Genomic DNA, 25,826 nt, shown 5'->3' on the forward strand with positions numbered 1-25,826 from the left:
GCTCTCCTTCGTGAACAAACGCAAACAACGCAACACGCCTAACGTCCCGAATAATTTAAATATTCTAATAAAACTATATTGAAAAAACATACTTTACGATGATATTGTGACATGTATCAAATAAAATCAAAGCCGGAGATAGTATTCGCCCATAACGACAGCTTTCCAGTAGGCAATAAACAGGTCCCTCCACGCGCCTTGCAGAAAACAGAAAATGGAGACACGTTGTTCCAAGAGGGTTTATTCCACCTCAGACCGAGATAATCAACTCATTTCTTCTCTCACTTCCTCTTGCATTACATCAAAGTTGGATCAGCCTGTAGTGTGGTTTTCCACTTTAATTTTGAGTGTGACTCCAAATCCAGACCTCCATGGGTTGATAAATTTGATTTCCATTGATCATTTGTGTGATTTTGTTGTCAGCACATTCAACTATGTAAAGAAAAAAGTATTTAACAAGAATATTTAATTCATTCAGATCTAGGATGTGTTATTTTAGTGTTCCCTTTATATTTTTGAGCAGTGTATATATTTTCATCTCTGTCATTTGAAACCATGTGCGCGTGCAATGCACTTTTGAGATCAGTGTTCTCACTAATTGTATTTTGGAACATTCACGCGTAGCCTACAGCCATGCACATTGTTGACCTTATAATATGAAGAAATATAACTAAAAACGGTCTGAGCTGCTGCATCAGCCTCATTGCTWAAAAAAAAAAAAAWGTATTATGTGCAGTGGTTGTATGAATTTTGGATCTGTCAGAATCAGAATCATCTAGAACGTCACTGTATGCTATAGCATTAAGATTTCCCTTTACTGGAACTAAGGGCTCCTAGCCTGAATGATGAAAAACAGCCCCAGACCATTATTCCACCTCCACCAGACTTTACAGTTGGCACAATGAATTGGGGCAGGTAGCGCTCTCCTGGCATCCGCCAAACCCAGATTCGTTCGTCGGACTACCAGATGGTGAAGTGTAATTCATCACTCCAGAGAACGCGTTTCCACTGCTCCCCAGAGTCCAACGGCGGTGAGCTTTACACCACTCCAGCCGACACTTGGCATTGCGCATGGTGATCTTAGGCTTGCGTGCAGCTGTTCGACCATGGAAACCCATTTCCTGAAGCTCCCGACTAACAGTTCTTGGGCTGAAGTTGCTTACAGAGGCAGTTGCAACCAAGGACAGACGATTTTTACGCGCTATGCGTTTCAGCACTCAGTGGTCCCGTTCTGTGAGCTTGTGTGGCCTACCACTTCGCGGCTGAGCCGTTGTTGATCCTAGATGTTTCCACTTCACAATAACAGCCCTTACAGTTGACCGGGGCAGCTCCAGCAGGGCAGAAATGTTACGAACTGATGTTGGAAAGGTGGCATCCTATGACGGTGCCACATTGAAAGTAACGGAGCTCTTCAGTAAGGCCACTCTACTGCCAATGTTTGTCTATGGAGATTGCTTGGCTGTGTGCTCGATTTTATACATCTGTCAGTAACGGGTGTGGCTGAAATAGCAGAATCCACTAATTTAAAAGAGGTGTCCATATACTTTTGAATATAGTGTATTTTTTCAATAACTAAAAATATTGTATTTTCTACTGTTTTCTACCGAAAGTAAAAGACGCAAAAACTCAAGAATGAGAAGCATAGAAATAGAGCACATAGAACAGATCTACCACTTCTTAGACTTTCTTTCAAATGAGAATGACAGATCTATAACTCACATTTCTATGTGAATTTGTTCCGAGTAGCCCAAAAAGTTACATATTGCAGGTTTAAGTTTACACTGAAAAGTTTTACCATCCCAAAATATATATTGTCAAATATATTTTGGGGAGTGGTGGTCCTGATTTAGCAGCTAAATGAACATAGGGGAAGGACAGCATCACCATTTAACTATTTTCTCTCGATTATACTTTAGCCAACCATGCTGACAAAATGCCTTGCAATCAGAGCATTATTCATATGGACAAATGACAAGTAGCAGACAATTGATATTAATATTTTGGTAATGACTCTCCATTGGGAAATTTCAATCAGGCTAAACAGCAGAAGTAGTACCTTTTCAGACATGGCCTCCTCAAATTTGTGGTTGAAGAGACACTTGTAAACTCTGCCCTCTCCAGCTGGAGTCTAGAAATCAAAGACAATGGAATTGTGAATCAATTAGCAATTATTTTTCACAATCACAAAGTGACAAAAACACCTTTTCAGTGAGTTGAGGGTTCAACTCTGATAAAAGTATGAACGCATCTGACTCTGAATCTTAATATTATGCCTCTTATTAAATGAAAGACTTGAGGGAATAAGAGAAGGAGCGAGAGAGAGGGAGGGAAGGAAGGAAGGAAGGGAGGGAGGGGAGACAAGGTACTCACGTTTTCACAGAAGCGCTCACGGTCCTCCCGGCAGGAGAAGTATAGGTATCGGTCCAGGTGGAAGTCGTCTGAGGAAAGTTCGGCCACGCGCATGATGGCCTTCTTACAGTTGGCCCCGATGGCGTGGGCCCCGGGCTGCTCCTCTGCCTCCTTGACCAGACCCTTCTCCAGGCACGCTATCACCTCGCCTTGGGAGTGCACGTCCTTAGGAACATGGGTACATGGGGAGAGAGCGAGTTGGATAGGTTCAAGTTGGCTAAAACACTGATGGGCCTTTGTGTGCTGATGATGCATCTCTGTGTGAGGCCTGAAGAACTGTTAGCTCTCAGAGCAGCGCTTGAATCAGTTATAAAATGATTCYTTTCAAATGATTTGTGTGTGCGATTTAATATAACACACAACCACAAAAACATACAAAGAGCCGGAGGGGAGGGGAGGGGAGGACAGATGCTAGTAAATATAGAGAAGCTAAATATTCAAAAAAATAAAAATGTAATTCAGTGTGAGGAGTTATTGCTGTTGTGTTGCCCTGAAGACCGGGATTTGATTTCCAAGGGCATGGTCATTAATCATCTTGTACAAATTAATAATTCATTAGAGGAAGCCAGGATTAAAAATACAGTACCAGTCAAGAGGTTTGGCAAGAGTGTGCAAAGCTGTCATCAAGGCAAAGGGTGGCTACTTTAAAGAATCTAAAGTCTAAAATATATTTAGATTTGTTCAACACTTTTTTGCTTACTACATGATTCCATACCTACTCATTCCATAGTTTTTGTCTTCACTATTATTCTACAATGTAGGAAATAGTTAAAAAAGAAAAACAACCTTGGAATGAGTAGGTGTGTCCAAACTTTTGACTGGTACTGTATATTTGTTAACATGGAGTGTAGGACGCGTGGATAGGAGGTACAGTGGATATCATAAGTAATCACCACCCCTTGGATTTTTACGAAGTGGGATTGATAAATATTTGTGATTTTCTACACAAAATACTACATAATGCCAAAGTGAAAACAGAATTATACAAATGTTTTCATATGAATAAAAAATTAAATAACAAATATTTGTTGCATAAGTATTTACCCCCTTTGTTTAGGCAAGCCTAAATGAGTTCAGGAGTCAAATACATGATATAATACATGATTTTTGAATGACCACCCTTCCTGTTTAGAACAGCGGTATAGCTCGTTAAAGGTTAGCCATGCAATACCAATAACTGGAGGACCAAAAAAAGCCAAAACCGATTAACTTTTTAGGGATAGGGGGCAGCATTTTCACTTTGGATGAATAGCGTGCCCAGAGTGACCTGCCTCCTACTCTGTCCCAGATGCTAATATATGCATATTATTGTTACTATTGGATATAAAACACTCTGAAGTTTCTAAAACTGTTTGAATGATGTCTGTGTGTATAACAGAACTCATATGGCAGGCAAAAACCTGAGAAAAAAATCCAAACAGGAAGTGAGAATTCTGAGGCTGGTCAATTTTCAACTCATCGCCTATTGAAATCCCAGTGGGATATGGATCTGTTTGCACTTCCTACTACTCCACTAGATGTCAACAGTCTGTAGAACGTTGAATGAAGCTTCTACTGTGATGTTGAGCCGGATGGGAGCTGTTTGAGTCAGTGGTCTGGCAGGAGCCAGGTCCTGGTCACGCGCATTACACATGATATCGCCTTGCGTTCCATTACTTCTATAGACACAAAGGATTCTCCGGTTGGAACGTTATTGAATATTTTATGAATACAACATCCTAAAGATTGATTCTATACTTAGTTTGACAAGTTTATTTGACCTGTAATATAACTTTTTGAAGTTTTCGTCCAAAGTTCACCTGGACCTGCACAAGCGTTTTGGATATGCGTACTAAACGTGCTAACAAAAGTAGCTACTTGGACATAAATAATGGACATTATCAAAACAAACAACAATTTATTGTGGAACTAGGATTCCTGGGAGTGCATTCTGATGAAGATCATCAAAGGAATATTTATCATGTAATTTTGTATTTCTGTTGACTCCAACATGGCGGAGAAATGTTATTTCTATCTGAGCGCTGTCTCAGATTATTGCATGGTTTGCTTTTTCCGTAAAGTTTTTTTGAAATCTGACACAGCGGTTGCATTAAGAACAAGTGTATCTTTAATTCTATGTAAAACATGTATCTTTCATCAAAGTTTATGATGAGTATTTCTGTTATTTGATGTGGCTCTCTGCAATTTCTCCGGATATTTTGGAGGCATTTCTGAACATGGCGCCAATGTAAACTGAGATTTTTGGATATAAATATGCACATTATCGAACAAAACATACATGTATTGTGTAACATGATGTCCTATGAGTGTCATCTGATGAAGATCATCAAAGGTTAGTGATTAATTTTATCTCTATTWCTGCTTTTTGTGACTCCTATCTTTGGCTGGGAAAATGTCCGTGTGTTTTTTGGACTTGGCGGTGATCTAACATAATCATATGTTGTGTTTTCGCTGTAAAGCATTTTTATTTTAAAAAATCAGACACGATGGGTAGATTAACAAGATGTTTATCTTTAATTTGCTGTATTGGACTCGTTAATGTGTGAAAGTTACATATTTCTGAATTTCCCGCGCTGCCTTTTCAGCGGAATGTTGTCAGGGGTTCCGCTAGCGGAACGTGTGTCCTAGAAAGGTTAAATCGGCCGATTTTTATATATATATATATATATATATATATATATATAATAATGACAATTACAACAATACTGAATAAACACTTATTTCAGCTTAATATAATACATCAATAAAAATCTATTTAGTTTCAAATAAATAATGAAACATGTTCAATTTGGTTTAAATAACACAAAAACAGTGTTGGAGAAGAAAGGAAAAGTGCAATATGTGCCATGTAAAAAAGCTAACGTTTAAGTTCCTTGCTCAGAACATATGAAAGCTGGTGGTTCCTTTTAACATGAGTCTTCAATATTCCCAGTTAAGAAGTTTTAGGTTGTAGTTATTATAGGAATTATAGGACCATTTCTCTCTATACCATTTGTATTTCATATACCTTTGACTATTGGACGTTCTTATAGGCACTATAGTATTGCCAGCCTAATCTCGGGAGTTGATAGGCTTGAAGTCATAAACAGCGATGTGCTTGAAGCATTGCGAAGAGCTGCTGGCAAACGCAGGAAAGTGCAGTTTGAATGAATCCTTACGACCCTGCTGCTGCCTACCACTGCTCAGTCAGACTGCTCTATCAAATCGTAGACTTAATTATAATATAATAATACACAGAAATATGAGCCTTAGGTCATTAATATGGTCAAATCCAGAAACTATAACTGCGAAAACAAAACTTTTATTCTTTCAGTGAAATACGGAACCGTTCCGTATTTTATCTAACGGGTGGCATCCATAAGTATAAATATTGCTGTTACATTGCACAACTTTCAATGTTATGTCATAATTACGGAAAATTAATTACGGTCTTCGTTAGGAAGAAATGGTCTTCACACAGTTTGCAACGAGCCAGGCGGCCCAAACTGTTGCATATACCCTGAATCTGCTTGCACAGAAAGCAAGATAAGTGACAATTTCCCTAGTTAATATTGCCTGCTAACGTGAATTTCTTTAACTAAATATGTATGTTTAAAAAATATACTTGTGTATTGATTTTAAGAAAGGCATTGATGTTTATGGTATGGTACGGTACATTGGTGCAACGACAGACCTCCTTGCTCGCACACTCCTTTTCAGTTCTGCCCACAAATGTTCTACGTGATTGAGGTTAGGGCTTTGTGATGGCCATTCCAATAGCTTGACTTTGTTGTCCTTAAGCCATTTTGCCACAACTTTGGAAGTATGCTTGGTGTCATTGTCCATTTGGAAGACCTATTTGTGACCAAACTTCAACTTCCTGACTGATGTCTTGAGATGTCGCTTCAATATATCCACATAATTGTCATTCTCATGATGCCATCTATTTTGTGAAGTGCACCAGTCCCTCCTGCAGCACAGCACCCCCACAACATGATGCTGCCACCCCCGTGCTTCACAGTTGGGATGGTGTTCTTCGGTTTGCAAGCCTCCTCATTTTCCCTCCAAACATAACAATGGTCATTATGGCCAAACAGTTTTATTTTTGTTTCATCAGACCAGAGGACCTTTCTCCAAAAAGTACAATCTTTGTCACCATGTGCAGTTGCAAACCCGTAGTCTGGCTTTTTAATGGTGGTTTTGGAGCAGTGGCTTCTTCCTTGCTGAGCGGCCTTTCAGGTTACATCGATATAGGACTTGTTTTACTGTGGATATAAATACTTTTGTACACGTTTCCTCCAGCATCTTCACAAGGTCCTTTGCTGTTGTTCTGTGATTGATTTGCAATTTTCACACCAAAGTACGTTCATCTCTAGGAGACAGAACGTGCCGCCTTCCTGAGCGGTATGACGGCTGCGTTATCCCATGGTGTTTATACTTGCGTACTATTGTTTGTACAGATGAACGTGGTACCTTCAGGCGTTTGGAAATTGCTCCCAACGACCAACCAGACTTGTGGAGGTCTACAATTTTTTTGAGGTCTTGGCTGATTTCTTTTGATTTTCCCATGATGTCAAGCAAAGAGACACTAAGTTTGAAGGTAGGCCTTGAAATACATCCACAGGTACACCTACAATTGATTCAAATGATGTCAATTAGCCTATCAGAAGCTTCTAAAGCCATGACAATTTTCTGGAATTTTCCAAGCGGTTTAAAGGCACAGTCAACTTAGTGTATGTAAACTTCTGACCCACTGGAATTGTGATACAGTGAGTTATAAGTGAAATAATCTGTCTGTAAGCAATTGTTGGAAAAATTACTTGTGTCATGCACAAAGTAGATGTCCTAACCGACTTGCCCAAACTATAGTTTTCTAACAAGTCATTTGTGGAGTGGTTGACAAACTAGTTTTAATGACTCCAACCTTAGTGTATGTAAACTTCTGACTTCAACTATATATAATCAAGGTATAGTATATATATWTTTTTTTATTACTTTGAGAAATTATAGATTTYCCCCCCCAATCTGACTGCAGTTTATTTTGTGTAAATACTTGACATATAATATCAATTAAATGCATCGTAATCCCACTTTATAACAAAATGTGAAGAAATCCAAGGGGGGTGAATACTTATAATACCCACTGTAGGTAAGTATGCAACTGTAGGAAGAGCAAATRGGCTAGTCTCCTGGCCAGAGCCTAACACTGGAGCTCAAAGTAGCACAATGAAGGCAGTAATTCAAACCTGACCACCCTATGCCCAAACCTCATGTAGTCATGTCATGTTTAAACACGTGTCCAAAAAAAAACTGAAAACCAAACCAACAAATTAGAAACCAGCACAAACAAAATGGGCATATCCTGCACCTGTCTGTTTTTGTGTTACCTCTACATATAGCACAGAGACAGATTCATACAAATCCAAAGCTTGAGCAGCTATTCCAAAAAAGCATCTTGACCAATTCCTGATATATATAAAAAATAAAAAAGACTGGCTTGTTGTTTTTATAGATCTTCTAAGATTTTACAGGTTACTGCAAATTGTACTGGTCTTAAAAATGTGCAAAGACACCGGTGTGTATGAAGGCTAGAGCCAGCCTATTACCTTCTCGCCGGTGGAGATGCTGCCACAGTGCAGGGTGTTGATATCCTCGCGACATTTGTCCATGAAGCCACAGATGAGGCGGTAGTCACTGAACACAATGCTGGTCATCTTGATGATGTACTGGTTGCACTGGTACTCTGTGATGTTACCGCGGTGATCCACCAGGCAGGACACCAGGTAGCCCTTCCCTCTCTCCTCCGCTGCACATTCTTTTATCTGAAGGAAGGAGGAAAAGAAAATTACAGATTGTGTTTCTCATGGTCACAATATTTGTATTACTTATATTATACCTAATTCACATAGGACTCACGGTATGTTGTAGGGCTCCACAATTACTCCAATTTTTTGCTAAATTACAATATTGACATGTGCAATATCCATATTGCAAGTGGCTTCAATTGTTCTAATGTAATAAGGGTCCCCTGGGAAACTCTGACCAACACTTTGGTTCCTAGATAGATAGCTGGCTAGCTAAAAAAGTAGCAACAAACCAAAACATTGTCTAGAAAGTTGCCTGGCTTGCTAGATTGACATATCCTAAATACATTTTTAAACGGATGAGTTCTTTGGCTGCAAAAAAATAGAGCGTGTAACGTTGCTATTTGGACCAGTCTGCTGCATGCAGACTGCCGTTTGTGTGTTACTTTTTCATAATAACAACGACAAGTCGAACAACAACAATAGAATGTTCATGATTTAATGCCTGCCAAAGCCGGTAAGATGAAAGGGGACATTTATACTGTGGGGTTGGCGAGAACTTTAAATACATTACCGCAATCATGACTAGGTTGGTTGGCAGAAATAAAAGTACAGGATTTGTTTGCCGGCAATACCTTTCAGTCGACAAAAAGTTGGCAGGTTTTCGTCTTGGTTTGAAAGGGATATTAGTTTGGACATCAAAGTCCTGTGAACATAGGGATTAAGCCAAAACGAATTCATAATTAACGAAATGAAAGGAAAAAATGATTAGAGGCGGCCCCCCAATTTCCAGCTAAGGGCATGGGTGCTTTAGGCCTACTTAAGGGTATTCAAAGTGGTGTGTGTTGCTACTAGGTGCTCTACCAATTAAAAATGCTGTGTGTTGCTCGGAGCCAGGAACAGTGACACTAGTAGCATGAGGGACCTATAGTCAGAGCCATAAAGCAAGCTAGCCAGCCAACTTACATCGGTGATGGTGGTCTTGCACACCTCCACAGCCACAGACTCAAACTTGGGGTCGGTCGTCAGGTTCAGTTTGTAGTTCCAAAGGAGCTGGGGAGAGATTAAACATGTCTATTGATAGCTCAAAGAAAAGCCTAGGAGTTAAAGGCAACCGTGTGTGGGGAATTTCAAGCAGGGGCGTGATAGCACCCTCTTGTGGTCAGACCTGCTAACAACGCTGTATTAAAATTATGACTCACATGCAGTTACACATACTGAAAGGATGGTTTAATGATGTGAGAGAGTTCAGAACACTTACATGGTTGCAGTCAGCAGCAATCTCTGTTTCCTGGAGAGAAATATGAGAGAAGACACTCAAACGATCATCGTAACCATAAAGAATATAATTTGCAGCCTATTCGCTGCTGCTTTTTCAAAGCCTATGTCAGATACTGTGTAATTGGCTCTACAGAGTGTAATTTGCTCAATATTAGGGGTTGAGACATACAGTGGACATCATTAGAAAGAAGATATTCTCCTATTTTCAATGTTGTTGCTATTCATAACATTGAAAGGATTTATTTATTTTAGTGTCTTAATTGATCACTGCCCAGCATTTTTCCTTCTCTTTACACTTATTTTATTTATATTTTCACGGACCACCTGCAGTAGAAATCCCGCAGACCCCCGGTTGAATAACCCTGTTATAAACGTATCGTTTAATTTCATCGTTAGAATTCAGTCAATTTATCATGATATGGATTTGTGTCTATATCGCCCAGCTCCACTAACCCACACTGTTTTATGGATAGGATCGATGAGCAGCCAGGGCACTCTGTGTATCCATACTGACACCTAGGCTACATCATAAAAAGACCATATTCCCCCCTTTACCAATGCACCCAGAGCTTCTCTGTGCCGCTTAATTCCAATCTACAAAAAGGTCTGTCACATTAGGACTAAGGACATAAATCTTGGGGAAAAGTCACTAAGCAAAGCTATGGTCAGTGTCGTGTGGGACCAACAGGCAAACATCTCAATTAAAGATGTTCAGCAGTGCCTTTCTATCATTTCAGCCAGTAGTTTAAAAAGTAAAGCTCACGAGCCAAAAGTGGTCTCTGAAAATGGCATACTACGTCACAGACGGGTTGGTTGTTTTGCTAAAAATAGGGCAAAACAGACGATGTTGGCTTAGATTGTTGAACGCATGTAAACTATATTTTGTTTATTGGATACATAAATCAATTTGCACATCTCAAATACATTGTTACTGTTGTTGGTCAGCTAGCGATCAACTTTTAGCCATATTAGCATAGAGACGACATCAGTCAAAGCACCTCAAACAAGAAGAACATGCTCGCCTAAAACTAGCTGAAACAAGCCACATACGTTTCCCCACATGGCAGCTTCTTGTCATTGTTTCTAGCCATCTGGCCATCCAGAATCACAACACACTGCCTTCTGCCCCATTGAAGCGTGTGCATTTAGAGAGAGCTTGSTTTGTTGTTTTGAATTGCAATTACAGAATTGCAGAATCTCCACGAGACCGGTACAGAGTCTGAAGACAAAGTGAGGGAAATACTTAGAGACACTGAAGATGGGGCACAGGAAGATTGTGGTGGAGCGCACCCTAAGACCAAATCCAGGTGGTGAGTCACATATTTTGTTTTGGGGCATGGGGCCAAGAATCGAGCCTTGGGGTACTGCCTTGGTGACAGGCAGTGGCTGAGACTAGGGATGCACGATATATCGGAATCGGCCGATATTAGCTAAAAATACCAACATCTGCATTGGCCCGATGTGTAGTTTAACGTTGATATGTAAAACCGATGTTAAAGCTGACGTGCATACCTATATATATATATATATATAAAACGTAGGTAGATGACGTAATGACGCCATGAAAAATAGAACACTACACAGAGCAAAAGCAGAAAATAAGCGCACACTTCCAACAACTAAACAAATTCAAGTCGAGCAGTCATTTGAAAGAGTAAGAAAATGTTAACGAGACAACTCAAAGGCGAAATCCAACAACGCCAAGATAGTTGAATTCATTGCCCTTGACAATCAACCGTTCTCTGCCGTGGATGATGTTGGCTATCGCCGACTGGTCGAGCACCTCGAGCCAAGGTACACACCACCAAGTAGGTGCTATCTTTCAGATGTTGCCCTAACGGAGTTACATAGTATTGTTGAAACGCACATCCATGAGCTACTTGCTATGGGCGTCACTGCTATTAGCTTCACAAGTGACATTTRGACCAGCGATGTCAGCCCCATGAGCATGCTGAATCTGACAGCACCATGGTTCGACGAAGATTTCGTACTGATGAAAGCCTTATTGCATGCTCAAGAATGTGCTGGTTCTCATATCGCTGCTGCCATTTCAATGGCATTTGAGAACATGAACACACACCTAGCTCCAATCGAACAACTGACTCGAGAAATAAGCTCATCAAATAAGCTCATGCAGCAGATGTGATACCCTCTGTCATGGCACTGAAACGCCTGCTCAACAAAACTGCAGACACAGACCGTGGGGTTAAAACTTGCAAAAGTACTCTACAAGAGGTTGTGCACAAGATATTCGGTGGCAATCTCTCTGAGTCTCTTCACTGTGTCGCGGCCATTTTTATTTTATTTCACCTTTATTTAACCAGGTAGGCTAGTTGAGAACAAGCTCTCATTTGCAACTGCGACCTGGCCAAGATAAAGCATAGCAATTCGACACATACAACAGAGTTACACATGGAATAAACAAAACATGCAGTCAATAATACAGTAGAAAAAAAAGAAAACAAAAAGTCTATATACAGTATGTGCAAATGAGGTAAGGGAGTTAAGGCAATAAATAGGCCATGGTGGCGAAGTAATTACAATATGGCAATTTAACACTGGAATGGTAGATGTGCAGAAGATGAATGTGCAAGTAGAGATACTGGGGTGCAAAGGAGCAAGATAAATAAATAAATACAGCATGGGGATGCGGTAGATAGATGGGCTGTTTACAGATAGGCTATGTACAGGTGCAGTGATCTGTGAGCTGCTCTGACAGCTGGTGCATAAAGCTAGTGAGGGAGATAWGWGTYTCCAGYTTCAGTGATTTTTGCAGTTCGTTCCAGTCATTGGCAGCAGAGAACTGGAAGGAAAGGCGACCAAAGGAGGAATTGGCTTTGGGGGTGACAAGTGAGATATACCTGCTGGAGCGCGTGCTATGAGTGGGTGCTGCTATGGTGATCAGTGAGCTGATATAAGGCGGAGCTTTACCTAGCAGAGACTTGTAGATAACCTGTAGCCAGTGGGTTTGGCGACGAGTATGAAGCGAGGGCCAACCAACGAGAGTGTACAGGTCGCAGTGGTGAGTAGTATAATGGGGCTTTGGTGACAAAACGGATGGAACTGATAGACTGTATCCAATTTGTTGAGTAGAGTGTTGGAGGCTATTTTATAGATGACATCGCCGAAGTCRAGGATCGGTAGGATGGTCAGTTTTACGAGGGTATGTTTGGCAGCATGAGTGAAGGATGCTTTGTTGCGAAATAGGAAGCCGATTGTAGATTTCATTTTGGATTGGAWATGCTTAATGTGAGTCTGGAAGGAGAGTTTACAGTCTAACCAGACACCTAGGTATTTGTAGTTGTCCACGTATTCTAAGTCAAAGCCATCCAGAGTAGTGGACGGGCGGGCAGGTGCGGGTAGTGATCGATTGAATAGCATGCATTTAGTTTTACTTGCATTTAAGAGCAGTTGGAGGCCATGGAAGGAGAGTTGTATGGCATTGAAGCTCATCTGGATGGTTAGTTAACAGTGTCCAAAGAGGGGCCAGAAGTATACAGAATGGTGTCGTCTGCGTAGAGGTGGATCAGAGAATCACCAGCAGCAAGAGCGACATCATTGATGTATACAGAGAAGAGAGTCGGCCCGAGAATTGAACCCTGTGGCACCCCCATAGAGACTGCCAGAGGTCCGGACAACAGGCCCTCCGATTTGACACACTGAACTCCATCAGAGAAGTAGTTGGTAAACCAGGCGAGGTAATCATTTGAGAAACCAAGGCTGTCGAGTCTGCCAATAAGAATGTGGTGATTGACAGAGTCGAAAGCCTTGGCCAGGTCAATGAATACAGCTGCACAGTAATGCCTCTTATCGATGGCAGTTATGATATCGTTTCGGACCTTGAGCGTGGCTGAGGTGCACTGGGACTGTGGGATTCGAAATGGTTGGTAATCTCTTTGTTAACATGGCTTTCGAAGACCTTAGAAAGACAGGGTAGGACAGATATAGGTCTGTAGCAGTTTGGGTCTAGAGTGTCACCCCCTTTGAAGAGGGGGATGACCGCAGCAGCTTTCCAATCTTTGGGAATCTCAGACGATACGAAAGAGAGGTTGAACAGGCTAGTAATAGGGGTTGCAACAATTTCGGCAGATAATTTTAGAAAGAGAGGGTCCAGATTGTCTAGCCTGGATGATATGTAGGGATCCAGATTTTGAAGCTCTTTCAGAACATCAGCTATCTGGATTTGGGTGAAGGAGAAATGGTGGGGGCTTGGGCGAGATGCTGTGGGGGGTGCCGGGCAGTTGACCGGGGTAGGGGTAGCCAGGTGGAAAGCATGGCCAGCCGTAGAGAAATGCTTATTGAAATTCTCAATTATAGTGGATTTATCGGTGGTAACAGCGTTTCCAGCGTTGCTCTTATTCTCCATGGACTTTACAGTGTCCCAGAACTTTTGAGTTTGTACTACAGGATGCAAATTTCTGTTTGAAAAAGCTAGCCTTAGCTTTCCTAACTGCCTGTGTATATTTCTTCTTAACTTCCCTGAAAAGTTGCATATCACGGGGGCTATTCGATGCTAATGCAGAACACCATAGGATGTTTGTTGGTCAAGGGCAGACATGTCTGGAGTGAACCAAGGACTATATCTATTCCTAGTTCAACATTTTTTGAACGGGGCATGATTATTTAAGATGGTGAGGAAGGCACTTTTAAAGATGTCAATGTCATTCCAGGATACCCCGGCCAGGTCGATTAGAAAGGCCTGCTCGCAGAAGTGGTTTAGGGAGCGTTTGACAGTGATGAGGGGTGGTCGTTTGATCACAGACCCATTACGGATGCAGGCAATGAGGCAGTGATCGTTGAGATCTTGATTGAAAACAGCAGAGGTGTATTTGGAGGGCGAGTTAGTTAGGATGATATCTATGAGGGTGTCCGTGTTTACGGATTTGGGGTTGACCTGGTAGGTTCATTGATAATTTGTGTGAGAATGAGGGTATCAAGCTTAGATTGTAGAATGGCTGGGGTGTTAAACATGTCCCAGTTTAGGTCACCTAGTAGCACGAGCTCARAAGATAGATGGGGGACAATCAATTCACATATGGTGTCGAGGGCACAGCTGGGGGCAGAGGGTGGTCTATTGCAAGTGGCAACAGTGAGAGACTTGTTTCTGGAAAGCTGAATTTTTAGAAGTAGAAGCTCGAATTGTTTGGGTACAGACTTGGATAGTAATACAGAACTCTGCAGGCTATCTCTGCAGTAGATTGCAACACCGCCCCCTTTGGCAGTTCTATCTTGGTGGAAAATGTTATAGTTAGGGATGGAGATTTCAGGGTTTTTGGTGGTTTTCCTAAGCCAGGATTCAGACACGGCTGAGACATCCGGGTTGGCAGAGTGTGCGCTACAGCAGTGAGTAAAACAAACTTAGGGAGTAGGCTTCTAATGTTAACATGCATGAAACCAAGGCTTTTACAGTTACAGAAGTCAACAAATGAGAGCACCTGGGGAGTGGGAGTGGAGCTAGGCACTGCAGGTCCTGGATTAACCTCTACATCACCAGAGGAACAGAGGAGAAGTAGGATAAGGGTATGGCTAAAGGCCATATGAACTGGCCGTCTAGCACGTTCGGAACAGAGAGTGAAAGGAGCAGGTTTCTGGGCACGATAGCATAGATTCAAGGCATAGTGTACAGACAAAGGTAAGGTAGGATGTGAGTACATTGGAGGTAAACCTAGGCATTGAGTAATGATGAGAGAGATATATTCTCTAGAGACGTTTAAACCAGGTGATGTCATCGCATATGTAGGAGGTGGAACAACATGGTTGGTTAATGCATATTGAACAGGGCTAGATGCTGTACAGTGAAATAAGACAGTACTCACTAACCAGGACAGTAATGGATGAGGCATATTGATATTAGATTGGCTACGCACTTGGCATGCGTAGCCAAGTGATCACATGGGTCCAGTGAGTGGTTGGGCTGGCTGGGGACACGGCGATTCAGACATGCTCGATGCTAGGTACAAGGACCGCTACTTCGATGCAGACAAGAAACAGGGTTTACGTGAAATGTTACAGACACAGCTGGACAAGACGGAAACGGACACAGTGACAGTGCCTACCGAGGAAGAGGCGCCAGGGACAGACAGAGATGAAACTTCACTGCTTGACATGTATGATGAAATTCTGGTTGAGACTGAACAAATGAACAACGAAACAGCATAGCAAGTCAGCAAGTGGCAACAAAATAACTTTTTGGTCAGTGTGTGTGTGTTTTTCAACAATTTAACTGTACTAGAATGCTTAAAGAGGCCATCATTTTTTAATCTCTATCGTTTTTTTTGGCATGGAAAATATCGGATACCGGGATCGGCAAGAAGCCTAGATGTCAGAGTGTTGTAGAATAATAGTGAAGACATTAAAACTATGAAATGACACATATGGAATCATGTAGTAACCAAAATAAGTGTCAAACAAATCAAAATATATTTTATATTCGAGATTCTTAAAATAGCCACCCTTTAACTTCATGACAGCTTTGCACACTCTTGGCATTCTCTCAACCAGCTTCATGAGGTAGTCACCTGGAATGCATTTCAACTAGGTGTGATTTTGTAGAAATTTGTAGAATTTCTTTCCTTCTTAATGCATTTGAGTCAATCAGTTGTGTTGTGACTAGGTTGGGGGGATATACAGAAGATAACCCTAGTTGGTAAAAGACCAAGTCCATATGGCAAGAACAGCTCAAATAAGCAAAGAGAAACGACAGCCCATCATTACTTTAACACATGAAGGTCAGTCAATCCAGAACATTTCAAGACCTTTGAAAGTTTCTTCAAGTGCAATCGCAAAACCATCAAGCACTATGATGAAACTGGCTCTCATGAGGACAGCCACAGGAATGGAAGACCCAGAGTTAACTCTGCTGCAGAGAACAAGTTCATTAGAGTAACCAGCCAAAATAAATGCTTCAGAGCTCAAGTAACAGACACATCAACTGTTCAGAGGAGACTGTGAATCAGGCCTTCATAGTTGAATTGCTGCAAAGAAACTAGAGGTCGACAGATTATGATTTTTCAACACCGATACCGATTATTGGAGGACCAAAAAAAGCAGATCCTGATTAAATCGGCCTATATTTATATATATATTTGTAATAATGACAATTACAACAATACTGAATAAACACTTTTATTTCAACTTAATATAATACATTAATAAAAATCTATTTAGTCTCAAATAAATAATGAAACATGTTCAATTTGGTTTAAATAACACAAAAACACAGTGTTGGAGAAGAAAGGAAAAGTGCAATATGTGCCATGTAAAAAAGCTAACGTTTAAGTTCCTTGCTCAGAACAGAACATATGAAGAAGTTTTAGGTTGTAGTTATTATAGGACTATTTCTCTCTATACCATTTGTATTTCATATACCTTCGACTATTGGACGTTCTTATAAGCACTATAGTATTGCCAGCCAAATCTCGGGAGTTGATAGGTTTGAAGTCAAACAGCGCAATGCTTAAAGCACAGCGAAGAGCTGCTGGCAAACACAGGAAACTGCTGTTTGAATTAATGCTTACGAGCCTGCTGCTGCCTACCACCACTCAGTCAGACTTAATTATAATATAATAATATACAGAAATACGAGCCTTAGGTCATTAATATGGTCAAATCCGGAAACTATTATTTCGAAAGCAAAACATTTATTCTTTCAGTGAAATATGGAACCGTTGCGTATTTTATCTAACGGGTGGCATCCATAAGTATAAATATTGCTGTTACATTGCACAACCTTCAATGTTATGTCATAATCATGTACAATTCTGTAAAATTAATTACGGTCTTTGTTAGGAAGAAATGGTCTTTACACAGTTCGCAATGAGCCAGGCGGCCCAAACTGCTGCATATACCCTGACTCWGCTTGCACAGAACGCAAGAGAAGTGACACAATTTCCCTAGTTAAAAGAAATTCATGTTAGCAGGCAATATTAACTAAATATGCAGGTTTAAAAATATATACTTGTGTATTGATTTTAAGAAAGGCGTTGATGTTTATGGTTAGGGACACATTGGTGCAACGACAGTGCTTTTTTCGCGAATGCGCTTGTTAAATCACCAGTTTGGCGAAGTAGGCTATGATTCAATGATAAATTAACAGGCACCGCATCGATTATATGCAACGCAGGACAAGCTAGATAACTACACATGGTTGATGATATTACTAGTTTAACAAGTGATTATGTTAAGATTGATTGTTTTTTATAAGATACGTTTAATGCTAGCTAGCACCTAACCTTGGGTCCTTGCTGCACTCGCATAACAGGTAGTCAGCCTGCCACGCAGTCTCCTCGTGGAGTGCAATGTAATCGGCCATGATCGGTGTCCAAAAATGCAGATTACCGATTATGAAAACTTGAAATCGGCCCTAATTAATCGTCCATTCCGATTAAATCAGTCAACCTCATATATATATATATATATATATATAAAAATCTGGGCGTGGACTCTACAAGGTGTCGAAAGTAGTGATGCACCGATATGACATTTTTGGCTGATACCGATGTTTTCCTTGCTAAAAAACATACCGATTTAATTTTGAAAAATGAGCGCCATTCTAGTACAGTTAAATAGTTMACACACAAACATGGACGCAGCGGTCTAAGGCACTGCATCTCAGCGCAAGAGGCGTCACTACAGTCCCTGGTTCGAATCCAGGCTATGTCACATCCGGCCGTGATTGGGAGTCCATAGGGAGGAGCACAATTGGCCCAGCGTCATCCGGGCTGTCATTGTAAATAACAATTAGTTCTTAACTGACTTGCCTAGTTAAATATAGGTTACACACACCACACTGACCAAAGATTTATTTTGTTGGCATTTATGTATGTCCCCATTACCAGTAAAACATAATCAAAACCTATTTCTTTCACTTACTTGCTGTGCTGTTTCGTTGTTCATTTTTCAGTTGTTTCATTCTCAACCAGGATTTCTATGGAACGCCGTTTGGGTCTTTGCGTGTCAAATAACACTGTTTGTCGTGTCAAATAACACTGTTTGACCAATCAGGACCTGAATATGAAGGCACGTCATAATTTAACGCATTCATATTTATTTTGCGTAGCTATTACACATTGATTACACTATCACTCGTATTTCATATATCACAACAATTCTTCGACATGTATACTATGATGCTGGTAAAGTTGTCTCTTGCACCTACAGTGCTGGTCATAAAAAAAGCTAGCTAGCTCATGGATGCAAACAATGTTCTTCCCCATAAACATAGCAAAACAACATCTGTTTCTGTAGCTATAGTTAGCTAGCTAACTATATAGCTAGGTGTCATCATCTAAAATAACCCTGATTTTATAAGACAGCTTTTATTTGATTAATGGAGGTCGGACCCATCTATGTGAAGCTAGCCACAATAAGGATTGGCCACAATAGTGGACTTTGAGGATAGCCTTCAAAAAAAAAGTATGCCATTATTCTACTATTTGTATTCATTTGTATCACTGTCAATTACATTATTTTTTTTTTAAGGCAAATTCCACTATTGTGCCTTATCCTTATTGTGGCTAGCTTCACAGCACATAACCCGGTCCCATTGAGCCTCACTAGCCAGATGAAGCTAGCTGGCTGCTTATAACGTTAGCTTTGGGTAACAGGGTTAAGTAGCTGGCTAGCTATTGTTTTCATAAACTGAAGTTCAATTTCAATAGGTGGACAACAAGTGGCAACCCAGCTAATACTTAACGATTCCTAAATTATTTGCTAAGAATAAAGAAAATGACTGCAGTTTCTACTGGTCGTTGTTTTCAGGCTGGTTGCATTAGTGCTAGCTAGGTACCAAGCTAAAGCTAGCTACCCCAGAAGTTGCGGTCAAACAAATTATGCTTTATTACCAACGCGGTATTGTAAACACGTCGTTCGTAGCCGGTGTTTGCTTATTTGCAGACATATTTGTACAGCTTTGAGAGTGCTACTGTATCTTTTTTGACACGCAAAGACACAAACGGCATCCATAGTGTGTATGTTGTGAATCTAATATCAGTGACGCTATTACTGTGTAACTCCTGTAGGGAAACATCTGAAAAATAGTACACTTGGTAGTGTGTACCGGTGCTCGACCAGTCGGCGAAAGCCAACATGACCCATGACAGAGAATGGTTGATTGTCAAGGGCAAGGAATTCCCTTATCTTGGCTTTAATGGATTTCACCTTTGAGTTGTCTCGCTGAAATGTTCTTACWCTTTCAAATGACTGCTCGACTTGTTGACTGCTCGATCCACACAGCAGACATTGTGGGCTAGGTTAGGAATGCTGTGTTGCACGTGTAGCGCAAAATTACACGTGCCGTCATTACGTCATGTACCTATGTTATATAGGTATGCACAGTAGCTTTGACATCGGTATTTAAAATGGGCGTTAAACTAGACATCGGGCCGATACCGATGTTGGCATTTTTATCTAATATTGGCCAATCCGATATGTTCAACGATTTATATCCTGCATCCCTAGTCGAAAGCGTTCCACAGGGTTGCTGGTCCACGTTGACTCCCATGCTTCCCACAGTTGTCAAGTTGGCTGGATGTCCTTTGGGTGGTGGACCATTCTTGATACACACGGGAAACTTGAGCGTGAGAAACCCAGCAGCGCTGTAGTTCATGACACAAACCGGTGCACCCGGCACCTACTACCATACCCCGTTCAAAGGCACCTAAATCTTTTGTCTTGACCATTCACAATCCGAATGGCACACACACAATCCATGTCTCAACGCTTAAAAGTCTATATTTAACCTTTCTCCTCCCCTTCATCTACACTGATTGAAGTGGATTTAACAAGTGACATCAAAAAGGGATCATAGCTTTCACCTGGATTCACCTGGTCAGTCTGTCATGGAAAGAGCAGGTTCTTAATGTTATGTATACTCGGGGTACGTGCTCCTTGTAACAAAGGTCAGCTTAGCCCTGCCCATGTAATAGAGAACTAAGATCAATACATTTGAAGTTCGTATTCAGTTTTGAATGAGTCACAATGTTTAGCGTACTTATATACTTCCCCTTTCTGTAATACACATGATTTCCAGTGTTCTAATTGTGACATTCAAGGTCGTGCGGGTTGATGGTCACTAGTTATATATTATTCTCATATTTGTGCATCTCTCCTTTCATGAAGGATTCGATACGCATCTAGATACTTGTGCTCCGATACGATACGTTATATTTTGAAACTATTGGGTGCGATTCAGCTTGATTAAGAGAACGAATTGATGCATATCAGTAACATTTGATGGACTGCCATACCCTGTTCACTTGTCTCTTGTCTTGCCCATTCACCCTCTGAAGGGCACTCACACAATCCATGTCTCAATTGTCTCAAGGCTTAAGAATCCTTTATCCTGTCTCCTCCCCTTCATCTACATTGATTGAAGTGGATTTAACTAGGGACAGGATCAAGGGGTCATGGCATTCACTTGGAGTCACCTGGTCAGTCTGTCATGGAAAGAGCAAGTGTTCTTAATATTTTGTACACTCAGTGTGTAAGCTATATACTGTATTTAGCTGCCATTTATAAACGTTTTCATATAACCTAACAATGAGGGGGAATAAGTCTGCTTGAGGATAAATTCAAACTTGAGACTCGCCTGGTCTCCTGAAGTCCTCATTGCTGCTTCTCTCTCTCTTTTCTCTTTCTTTCTGTGTGTCTGTGCTTCTCTTTTTTTCTAAGTAGAGGCCTATAGTAGCTAGTGTATGCGACTTTGTTGCCCTGTATTTTTGTGTGAAAATGTTTTCACCACGCACTGTCGGTCCAGGTTATAGGCCCGATTTTTGTTTTCTATGCTGATTTGCCAATCCGGAGAGCCTTTCCTGAGACATTGTGCATTACATGTCCACTGTGCTGCACACAATTTAAACGTAGTCTTGAATGATGCATGCCAGTATACCAGAGAGAAGGGACTGCGAACACACAACTCAAACGACGTTTCAACAGTATGAACTAAATCACTAACCACTTTTTTTTGTTCAAGGTCTGTTTTCTGCTAAAGAGGAGTCTGTTTGCGTCTGCCAATTTATTGTCTATCTCCTATCAAGACGATCTGTACCCAGAGCTTCCTATACMGTTAATCTCCTTCTGTAACATGTTGAGGCTGGCAATTAAGGAGAATGAGAGGCTCAATTAAAGACATTGCAGAACTGCTGTATTTGAAGCACCCCTTCCTTCTGTCCAGTTTCCCTGATGTTGCTACGGCAATCAAGCTGTTTTTACCATCCCTGTAACTGTCGCTTCTGCGGTGAGAGATTGTTTTCTAAACTAAAACTTATAATGAACTACTTAAGAAGCATTAGGCTCTCGGTCTGATATGCGCTTTTGAACATCTGAGGTAACTCCACTCATTGCACTGGCGCCGTCGTGGCCTTGCCCTTGACCATGGCATTTGTACACCGATATCCCCTTACTTTCAATGTGTTTTTTAAACACTATATTTTTCACTGCCTGAGGCACTTTTTCAGTCACACTTAGTACATATGGAAACGTCAATTATCTATATAGTTTTGGGGGAATTATTGATATAGATAATTATTGATATATTAATATAATTTTTATATGTTAAAACAGCTTTCCATAAAGTCACAACCTTTTTGTTTTGACTTCCTACAAGCCTCTCTGGCTGGTGTTTTAGAACATTTGATGCTGTCCGATTAGTATATAAGGGCTTGTCCCCAGATTAGGGCTGACCCCAATTAGTCGAGTGGTTGATTGTTTGGTCGTTAAACTAAATTGAAGGGGGAAAAAATAGAGGAAAAAAATGGCCGATTAATCGGTGTCGGCTTTTTTTGGTCCTCGAATAATCGGTATCGGCATTAAAATCTAAATCGGTCGACCTCTAATATATATAAACAAAAGCATGTGGACAACCCTTCAAATGTGTGGATTCGGCTATTTCAGCCACAGCCGTTGCTGACAGGTATATAAAATCGAGCACACAGCCATGCAATCTCCATAGACAAACATTGGCAGTAGAATGGCCTTACTGAAGAGCTCAGTGACTTTCAACGTGGCACCATCATAGGATGCCACCTTTCCAACAAGTCATATTTCTGCCCTGCTAGCGCTGCCCCGGTCAAACTAAGTGCTGTTATTGTGAAGTGGAAGCGTCTAGGAGCAACAATGGCTCAGCCGCGAAGTGGTAGGCCACACAAGCTCACAGAACGGAACCGCCAAGTGCTGAAGCGTGTAAAAATTGTCTGTCCTTGGTTTCAACACGCACTACTGAGTTCAAAACTGCCTCTGGAAGCAACGTCAGCACAAGAACTGTTCGTCGGGAGCTTACTGAAATGGGTTTCCATGGCCGAGCAGCTGCACACAAGCCTAAGATCACCATGCGCAATGCCAAGCGTCGGCTGTAGTGGTGTAAAGCTTGCGGTCATTGGACTCTGGAACAGTGGAAACGCATTCTCTGGAGTGATCAATCACACTTCATCTTGCAGTCCAACGGACAAATCTGGGTTTGGCAGATGCCAAGAGAACGCTACCTGCTTGAATGCTTAGTGCCAACTGTAAAGTTTGGTGGAGGAGGAATAATGGTCTGGAGCTGTTTTTCATAGTTTGGGCTAGCCCCCTTCGTTCCAGTGAAGGGAAATCTTAATGCTACAGCATACAATGACATTCTAGATGATTGATTCTGTGCTTCCAACTTTGTGGCACCAGTTTGGGGAAGGCCCTTTCCTGTTTCAGCATGACAATGCCCCCGTGCACAAAGCGAGGTCCAAACAAAAATGTTTGTCGAGATCGGTGTGGAAGAACTTGATTGGCCTGCATGGAGCCCTGACCTCAACCCCATCGAACATCTTTGGGATGAATTAGAACACCCATTGCGATACAGGCCTAATCACTCAAAATCAGTGCCCGACCTCAATGCTGTGTTGGCTGAATGGAACCAAGTCCCGGCAGAAATATTCCAACATCTAGTGGAAAGCATTCACAGAAGAGAGGAGGCTGTTATAGCAGCAGGGGGGGGGGGGCAACTCTATATTAATGCCTATGATTTTGGATTGAGTTGTTCGACGAGCAGATGTCCACATACATTTGGTCATGTAGTGGAAGTTGAAAAATGTAGGAGCACAAGTAAAATATTTTAGGTAAAAATCATTTTTTGGTAGTAATGGTGCAAGTATGACGATCATGAATCTGCGCTCAGTGTATTCTCCATGGCACTCAGGGGCCGCGGTAGAGTGAAGTAACCATTTCAACAATTATCTAGCCAATTTTGTTCTAGGCGCATTGGTGGTGGCGCTAAAGTAAAATTCCAGGTTGCACAGCAAAATATTTAGGTGCATACCAGTGTGTGAGTAAAATGTCTGCACTGTAGAGCCCTGATAGGTAGATTTTTAGTTTATAAATGTGTCTGAACAAGGAAGATGCTTCTTGTTGTCATCTTTAAAACAATTTGACTAGATCCTATCCTTGACCTCAGAAACCATGAAAGCAGTGCACGCCTGCACAGGTGCCTATTTTGAGCTTCTGTGAATTTGAGAATGGACCAGTTTATTAAGGTTTCATCAAGCTGAGAGGAAAATATCTGTCCACTTAATTCACACTCAAAGAAGAGCCATGGGCTGAGAGCCAAGGTAGCAGAACCAGAATTAACCTCGCTCTGCACAAAACCATAGTGTGAAATGAAATGTCATCAACACATTTCCTACAGTGATTAAGGCTAGACATCAACGTTTAGGCCTATTTGCTGTAAACAAAACAGCAGTTGTCAGAATGAAAGAAAAGCTATTTCATTAAAGGACCAATAATATCATTTTGGGATTTTTCTTTAAAACAAAACTATAAGCTTACAATGCATGTTCAGCTATATTGAGACTATAAATAGCCATGAAACTCTTCAACCTGAGAAACATTGCCAAAATGCTTCAAATTCCACCAGAAAAGCTTTTTCAACAACACAGAACTCAAGAGGACCTTCAAAACTCAGAACTAAACGAACCAAGCCATGAGTCCTGAAAGTAAAGTCACACTGCCATGGCCTCCTCCCTACTCTGTGAATTGACCAAGTAAACAATAGATACTAATTCTGTAGATATACTCTAGTCTAGAGTCTAACAATCAAGGAAAACAAACCAAAAAGCTGATTACTCTCAGACCACTGCTGGTACTAGCCCCTTGAGCTAACGGGACCAATACCTTGAGACTCAGACGCTGCAAACACCTGATTAGGATAGACTGGCCCCTCACCACATATTACTGTAGTGATTGACTTTCCCTGTCCCAAGCCTAACCATAACCATTGGCTGGCTGGAAGCCTAAAAAAGGTCACTGGATCTACACTTAAGATCTAACAATCTCCTTCTATCCTTACTCTGACCAGGACATTGCTGGCGAAATGTACATATAGGACGACAAATGTGTTAGACCAGGAATGGACATGACTCACAACAGATCATTAGAAGATCAAGCTAGCCATTGCTAGTTTAACAAAGGTCAACATAGTTAGCGTGGCACATCTGTAGGTATTAACGTTACAGTAGCTGCCTAGCTAGTTAGCTAAACTTATGACTTTAATAACGTTACCACGGTCCTAAATGGCTGGTAAAAAAAAGTGGCACTATTTCAGTGGCTATACTTGTCGAATGATGAAGCTCTTAAAGCATATTGAATAATCCATTGCAATCACTTCTATATCATCTTTTTGCAACACAACCAGCGAGATAGTAAATGCTCGCTAAGTAGCCAACTAATAGCTAGCATCAGCTAGTAGTTAGCTAGCTAACTGGATAACGTTATATGCTACCTTGAGTAAAGCCAAGCCAAGGCACACCCAAGTTTTGGTCGTGCCACAATATCGCCCACAATCCAACATACCTCTTTCCTATCCTGGAGGCACTCAAGCACAGCCAGGTTATTGTTCCAGGAATGTTTCGGACAAAGCCTTGTCAAGTCCTCCCGACAAGCCCCCTCTTCCGCCAGCTTCCAGCCGCTAATGCGTCTACGAAGTGGCAGGGCCGCGAGTACTGGAGCTCCGTTTACAGCAGCCGGTACTCCGCCTGGATTTTGAGCCGGGATAACAACACTAACTGGAGGCTTGGCGACTCCATTGATCTGATATTTATCCTCTCGAATGGGATGCACATACAAAAGGATAGACATCAAAAGCAGGAGACGAGGAACACGTCTACAAGCCGCCATCTTCGGATAACTAGCTAGCTAGGATTGCTAGCTGCAAATTACGACTACAGTGATGGGACGTTTTCTTGCATACGTCTGCGTGTGCGTTGTTGGCAATCTCAGTCATAGATCTACATTTTCTAGAGTGAAATTCGAATTGCGGAAACAGATAGGGTCCGCTTCGTTACTGTTTCTTTGTAATGCCTTCAAAGACAATGGATCACCATCAATCAGCAT

The 25,826-nt window shown here is 41.3% G+C and overlaps 1 protein-coding gene across 2 annotated transcripts in view; it reads right to left on the reverse strand.

The window, feature by feature from the left end:
* The window catches only part of LOC111962200 (Golgi apparatus protein 1), a 54,977-nt gene extending 29,274 nt beyond the window's left edge, over nucleotides 1-25,703 (reverse strand). The window contains exons 1-6 of one of the 2 annotated variants that reach the window (XM_023985096.2): nucleotides 25,287-25,703; nucleotides 9,454-9,483; nucleotides 9,159-9,245; nucleotides 7,995-8,210; nucleotides 2,371-2,574; nucleotides 2,057-2,128 (exon numbers count right to left, since the gene is read on the reverse strand). In XM_023985096.2, coding sequence (XP_023840864.1) covers nucleotides 2,057-2,128; nucleotides 2,371-2,574; nucleotides 7,995-8,210; nucleotides 9,159-9,245; nucleotides 9,454-9,483; nucleotides 25,287-25,610 — 933 coding nt within the window. In that variant the 5' untranslated portion in view covers nucleotides 25,611-25,703. The remainder of the gene's footprint in view (nucleotides 1-2,056; nucleotides 2,129-2,370; nucleotides 2,575-7,994; nucleotides 8,211-9,158; nucleotides 9,246-9,453; nucleotides 9,484-25,286) is intronic. The other variant, XM_023985097.2, reaches the window with a different exon arrangement.
* Nucleotides 25,704-25,826: the final 123 nt, after the last annotated feature.

This window comes from Salvelinus sp. IW2-2015, linkage group LG4q.1:29 (genome assembly GCF_002910315.2).
Source record: "Salvelinus sp. IW2-2015 linkage group LG4q.1:29, ASM291031v2, whole genome shotgun sequence".
Lineage (NCBI taxonomy): Eukaryota > Metazoa > Chordata > Actinopteri > Salmoniformes > Salmonidae > Salvelinus > Salvelinus sp. IW2-2015.